We start from the raw sequence: 7,009 nt of genomic DNA, 5'->3' as shown, positions 1-7,009 counted from the left end.
TCCATTAAGGCTGTTAAATCTACTTATCCTTACTGAAGGAAGTGTTGTCTTCTACCAGCTCTATTACTTGCTGCGGTCGGAGAAGTGGAACCACACACTTTCTATGGTGCTTATCCTCTTCTGCAACTACTATGTTTTATTTAAGCTCCTCCGGGACAGAATATTATTAGGCAGGGCATATTCCTACCCACTTAACAGTTACGAACTCAAGGTGAACTAGGCTGCCTCTCAACAAGGAGGGAAAACATGGATAAAAATATTTTCATACGTTCTATTTTTTTTTGCAATTTTTATAATATTTAAGATACTTTATATTTTGTATACTATTATGTTTTGAAGGCCGGGCAGGGTAAGGAATATTAATGTATCCGTAAACAAGGGGATGTGATCTCTCCCGTGTTAGTATATTGGATAATATACCTATGAAGAGGTATGTCTCTCCAGTAAATGATCTAATCTTTCATTAGATCATTTTTTAAAAAAAAAAAATGATCTAATGAAAGATTTCTTGAAACTTTTCTGAACTTAAGAGTCCGTGTTATTACCCAACTATATTTACCAAGTAGTATATCTTTCCTTAGAAGATTTTGCTTTTCTTGACAAGCAGAACTAGAGATAGGTAATATAATTTGCATAGTCACTGTAGTAGCATGGCAGTCAGCACATGGAGGCTTACTTTATCATAAGTTGTATAAACTTTTCATATAAGTTTTGCACTTTAATTCTAACTGGAGAAATTTTGAAAATCAGCTCTCTTTTAGTCTAATGTCAGAAAGATAAATTAGATAAACTGCTATTCACATTTTCATACTACCAAAAATACTTCTACGATAATTGAAGTGAAAAAAAAATACTTAATGCAATTTGTCTCTAAATATAATTCAACAAAAAACTTGTTCTCCTGTCCCATTGTTCTTGTTCAAATTCCTACTCTTCACTCAAGACAATTATAAGTACTCTGTAACTGGTTTCCTCGTTTCAACCTAGTACATCAATTTACTACAGCACAATTGTGTTTTGAGTAACTTTCACATTAGTGTTTCCTTATTCATGGGATTTCTACCAACCCTAAGCACGACAATGAAGGCTCACTGAAAACTAAATTTAAATTATCTTTATAGACAAAAATAAAAATACATTTTAGAGCTTAAGTGTTATTTTATCAGGGATTTGTAAAATAGAAATCACTTTAGGCTGGAAGCTGAAAAGAAATGTTATTTAGTACTAACAATTAGATTCTAAAATTTGAAGCCTATGTAGAATGTATCAGATTAGATGTGAAAATGAGATCCAGAAAGGATGCTTTAAATCAGTATCAGGAGGATGGAACAGGGGTTGATGAGGTACAGTGGCCTGAAGCGCCTGCTTAGGCACTTAGGCAGGTGCTGGGACCACGGTTCAAGCCCTGCCCCTGTGGTGGGCTGAGCTGGCCAGAGTCCGGGCGCAGTGGCACAGACCCGTAACCCCAGTGCGGGGAGGCTGAAAGTAGGAGGATCACTAAGAGTCCAAGCTAGGCACTGAGACCCTGCAACAACCAAATACATTAATAAATAAATAAATAAATAAATAAATAAATAAGAGGATAGAATAATTTATGACAGTACTATTACTCTGTGAGTGCAAAATCTCCTAGCTGAAGACTGACGGGACAGTAGAGGCAAGAAGGTATGTGAAGGCATTTCTGTTCACATCTGAGTAAAGAAGAAAAAAAGGAAGAATACATTTCTCATATATCCTTTCTTTTTTTCTTTTTTGGTACCAGGGATTGAATCCAGAACTACAGTATGTCATGCACATGCTCTATCACTGAGCTACATCCCTTGGTTCTAGGTTTGTTTTTTTTCTGGTGCTAGTGACTGAACTCAGGACCTTCGGCTTGTAATGCAGGCGCTATGCTGCTGAACTATATTCCCAACACCACAGGTGCTAGCTTTAGCTTTTTAAGGAACTGTAAAGTTCTTTCACTTCAAAGGATTCTTAATATGGAGAAATCTGGGAATATTTTCAGTTTCTATTCACCTGACAGAAAGTGTTTGTTTTCCCCTAAAAAGACAAGTAATATCACTCTACAAAGTTTTGCAGAATATCTACCACGTATGAATACTGTGCTAGTTGCTAGGACAGTAAGTCAGACTTCTTTTGCTCTCAAAAAACTAATGCTAGTAGCAAGATACTGTTGGTGCAAAGTAAGATCTTCCAGCTAATATTCCAAAATTATAATAATCTAAAGCAGGAGTTGTTTTAAAAATAAATTTTAACAATGTATTTTGTATAGGGTCTCACTATGCAGCTCAGACTCATAATGATCCTCCTGTTTTCAGCCTCGCCAGTGCTGGGCTTACAGGCGTGTGTCCCCATGCCTGGAGACTTGGTGGCCAGCTCAGCAGGCCCAGGGGTGGGACCCGCATGACATCCAGTACCTAAGGTAGGAGTTATTAAAAATAAAAATCCTCCATAAAAACAACATCCTAAAATGTAAGCTCAGATAACTAAATGATGAAAGGGGATGAAAAATAAATATTCTTGAATAAACCAAAAGGGAAGAGAAAAGAGAAGCTCCTGGGCCATAATTACCTTGAATGGGGGGGGGGGAAGTAGGCAAAAGATCAGAGGGTGGGAAGCCGGATGTCACATGACAGAACTTACTGGGCTAGGGGTAAAGCTCAGGGGCTCGGTGCTCGCCTGGCAAGCATGAGGGCCTGAGTTAGATTCTTGGTGTATGAGCATGCCGCGCGTGCACACACACACACACACACACACACACGAAACTTACTTTGGTGGTTTCAGGTCTCTGTGAATTAGAGCTTTGGGTTGCATGCTGTGTAGATAAGCCACTCCCTGGGAACACTGCAAACACCAGCTCATCGCATGGGCAGCAGTGTAATACGGCAATGGTTCGGCACCATGCAGCACTACGAAAGAAAGGCACAAACTAAAAAGAATTTTATTGCATATAAAAGAAGCAATGTGGAGTACAAGCACTAATACAACAGGAGTGGGCATTTGTCTACATATGTTCCCATTAGTCCTCCTTTTGTTTCTAAATGAACAAGTTGAAAATATCTAATAATGTTGAGTAGATAACTGTTATCTAAGTATTTAATCTTGAAAAGGATCTCTATTGAATATTATTCATACATCCAAGTAAAAATATACAGTATCACATTTTTCAAATTAATAGCTTTCCACAAAAATAAAAATTATGAATATCTGCATCATGGAGCAAAAATACAGAAACAAGAATCGGCACAACAAGATGCTTATAACTATATTACTAGTTAAAACTTGTAATTCAACACAACAAAACAATGGAGTATTAGGTACCCATCAACAATAAGAAACACAGGCATAGGCAAAAATTTACATAAAATATTACTTTAAAAATAAATGTAACTTACTAAAATAGATTATACTTATATATGGTTGATACATTTAAGGTGAAAAATCTGTGGAATAAATATGTAATATGTGATACACAAAACTGTAATTGTTACAATTAAAGTGATTAGTGAATTGACTTTTTAGGATTTTTTTTTAAAGTAAGCAGAGTGATGGGGAAGCATGGTTAGCTCTAAAGTGAGGAGGCTCAATGTTAAAAGGAGGCACAAAGTAAAAACTTCTGAAGGTATTTTAAAATCTATTGAAACAGCAAAATTTACTTCAAGTGCTTTTTATCGTAATTTAAAAAATTGTTAAGACTTCTAAATTTCATGTACCAAGGTAGCACCTTATGTTTTAATTTTAACCTTTAAAAAGTTTCTTTTGGAATTCTGCTGGTAAATGGTAAAAGACATTAAGTTGCCTACAGTTTATATTCAAAGCTTTCAGACTGTATCTACTATTTAAAGATATAATGATACTCACCATTATATAAAGAGCCCCCTTCAGCATATTCCATCACAAGACACACCTAAAAGAAATGCGTGCCAGAAGAATTAGCTGGGGCCCAGAAGGTGACAGCTTAGGGGCCTACAGCAGCTCTGGGCCTATAGCAGCTTAGGGGCCCAGAAGGTGACATAATTATTTTAATCTCTTAATTTTAAAGATGCATTAAAAATTACTCTTTTGGGCTCTATTTATGTGAAACACATTATAGGCAAAAAAAAAAAAAAAAAAAAAAAAAAAAAAAAAAAAAAAAGACAGGTGTCTATGACCCTAGATCTTGTCTTCTAGAAGCACTACGAGTGGAATTACACATTAAAAACATAATCACAAGGTTTTTGGGGACCTTCTTCAGTGCTGATACATAGACATTCTCAAGTTTTCCAAAGCCTCACAAGGTAAGTTTGTGGATAAGATCAGCCAAAACAATTTTTCCAATATACTGCTTTGCTAGAAGACTAGAAACAAATTAAATGCATAAAATACAACCTTTTCAGAAATGTATATAAGACAGCAGATCAAAACAGCTTCACAAACTACTCCTGTCTCCATCTTCCAGATCACAACAAAAGTCACACTTACTGGATTCAGGCAGGCTCCATACAACTTAACAATATTAGGATGGTTCACACGGGACAACTGCCGAAGCTGTAAACAAATTAGGGATGCTTTTAACGTCATTTTTGAGATGATTTCAGAACACTGTTAAAATCATTAAGGTTGTATACCAAGTATTTTTTTAACTCATTCAACAATTACTGCTTACCATGGAGTAAGCATTGTAATCACAGGCTCCAGAAACAAATGCCTCACCGTAGTGGCCGAGAATCACTGTTCCGAAGACAGACACATACACAGATAATTACAGCAATATGCAAAGTGCTGGAATGGGAGCTATGAAGAAGGCGTAATACGTGGAAGAAAGTAATCAGGAAGCCACACTAAGACATAATCCAGACACAGCACTGGGTCTAAGCCCAAAGCCACGCTCCTGTCGTCACCTGCAGGTACAGCAGAAGAGTCTGCTCGCTCTGTATGGCACTGCTGTTATAATTATCCTAGCTCTAAAAGATAGGCATTACCTTTTTTATTTTAAAGATGAGACCTAAAGGTTAAGGTTTAGAAAGAATTAAATGAGCTGTGAAAAATCCTACAGCGAGAGTCTGAACTTTCTTGGACTGCATGACTTCAAAATGTGTATTCTTTGTGCATACTTGGCTCCAATTTCATTTTCTGTCTTGAACTAATTTCCTCTTCTCCATTCCTGCTGCCTTAGTAATTCTAACCTGCACTGCTGCAGTAATTACTGCGGCCTTCTCCTGGCTTGTCCTCTCACTTCCAGTTTCAATCTTCCCTGAGCCAATGACTCGCTGAGGTCAGGGAGTGGCTTAGCTATACGCCTCTCCCATTCCCCACAGCTCAGGCTTCTACTACTAGTGCACCTCCCTGAAAAAAGCTGTTTCTTGCTTCTTTTTTTTTCCTTTTTCCTGTCTCTTCTTCCTCCTTTTACCTACATTATACTGCAAGCTCATATGAAGTCCACTTTTTTTACTATATGCTACATAATGCTTTATTCCTCTATAGCCAATATTTATGGAATTTTTATCTTGACCGAAAAATACCACTAATTACTGTTAATTATATAGTAGCAGTAATTGACAATGTAGACCCCGAAGACGTGAGTTATAACATAAACTGTAATGGAAAAACTGAGAATAACCAGATTTAACTCAAAACTTCCAAGAGACAAGAAACAGAATGATAGCATCAGGCACTTAATAATCAGGGGGTAGGGGAGTTGGGGGGAGTGGCTGAAGGCTGCAAGGAGCCCTTCCCTGACTTCAAGCTTGATGACTGTCTTAGAGCCTCCTCAGCAGACAGGGGCTACAGTGACTCTTTAGAGAAGGTATAACAAAGCAGTGGCTCGATTGGGGGACACCAAACACCAAGGAAGAGATAAACTTTAAGTAGTTATCTCTGGGAAGCAGAAAATTAGGCAAGGGGAAATACAGGGGATTGAAGTTTGGCATTAAACCATTCAGCAGTGTTGTTCTCTGCAGCCAGGTCAAATTACTTTACTACAACACAATTAAGTTTTCATTTCTGTTATATATTAAAAGTATGAAGCACATTGTTTTATTTTATATTATTGTTTTGGGACCAGGAATCGAACTCAGGACCTTGTGCTTGCTAGGCAGGTGCTGTGCTGTTGTGCTATACCACTGGCCCAAATACTGTATATTTTAAAATTATATTAAAAGAAAGCATATAAATTCAGAAGGGCACAAGACGTAAGTTTAGCTACTTAAGTGATATAATGTTGATTTGATCAAATATGCTGGTCTAATATAGAGTAAAACAAATTTAATAAAATAAGGAATAAATCTGATAAAACAATCTTATTGAATTTTCCTTCAGCATTCTATCAGTGAAAGAACAAAACCATAAATATTCACGCTAAGGAAAAAGCAAATCTGAACTTATTTTTCCTTAATGTCACTTGAACTTCTAAAAAAAAATCAACTAAAAATGTGTGCATAGAATTTCCCATCTTAATTTTAGATAGTGGGAAAGAATATCACATCTTTTTCATTTCAAAATTAAAATATGATGTCTTGAAATAGATTTAAATTCCATGGATGAGACTACACATTACTTCAAGGGTGAATTCATTTATATAGGAAATCTGTTTCCCCATAATTTTAAGTCAGAATTAAAAATATGAATGACAATGTTCCTACACTCCACCTCTGGCTCAACAAAACTGCTGAAGCCATTTATAGAGAAATGACAAATGAAGTGGTATGCCTTTCAGGGTTAAACTCAGTGCCTCAAGTGAAGAATTGCAGAAAGAACATCTCAACTTACCTCTACAATAAAAGCTTTCCTCTCAGATTCGCTTTCTATTTGCTTAATAGCAACATCTTTTGCTCTCCACTTTGCTTTGCAAACTACTCCAAAGGCTCCTCTTCCAACAACCTGAATTTAAAGAAAAATCCACACGAATCAGAAGCAAAGAAAAAAAAACCCAAGTTTAAAGAAAAAGCCACATGAATCAGAAGCAAGTCCACTCCAACATAGAACATTGACACTGATAATTTAGGGGCTGGGGAGATGGCTCAGTGGA

At 36.6% G+C, this 7,009-nt stretch overlaps 1 protein-coding gene across 2 annotated transcripts in view; it reads right to left on the bottom strand.

The window, feature by feature from the left end:
• Map3k7 (mitogen-activated protein kinase kinase kinase 7) overlaps window positions 1–7,009 on the bottom strand; it is a 59,472-nt gene that overhangs the window by 43,168 nt on the left and 9,295 nt on the right. For both annotated transcript variants that reach the window (XM_004628198.2, XM_004628199.2), the window contains exons 2-5: window positions 6,751–6,861; window positions 4,465–4,530; window positions 3,865–3,910; window positions 2,774–2,912 (exon numbers count right to left, since the gene is read on the bottom strand). In XM_004628198.2, the coding sequence (XP_004628255.1) occupies window positions 2,774–2,912; window positions 3,865–3,910; window positions 4,465–4,530; window positions 6,751–6,861 (362 nt within the window). The remainder of the gene's footprint in view (window positions 1–2,773; window positions 2,913–3,864; window positions 3,911–4,464; window positions 4,531–6,750; window positions 6,862–7,009) is intronic.

The sequence above is a fragment of the Octodon degus genome, unplaced genomic scaffold (assembly GCF_000260255.1).
Source record: "Octodon degus isolate 3935 unplaced genomic scaffold, OctDeg1.0 scaffold00022, whole genome shotgun sequence".
NCBI classification, from domain to species: domain Eukaryota; kingdom Metazoa; phylum Chordata; class Mammalia; order Rodentia; family Octodontidae; genus Octodon; species Octodon degus.
This window is presented reverse-complemented; position numbering and strand designations above follow the sequence as displayed.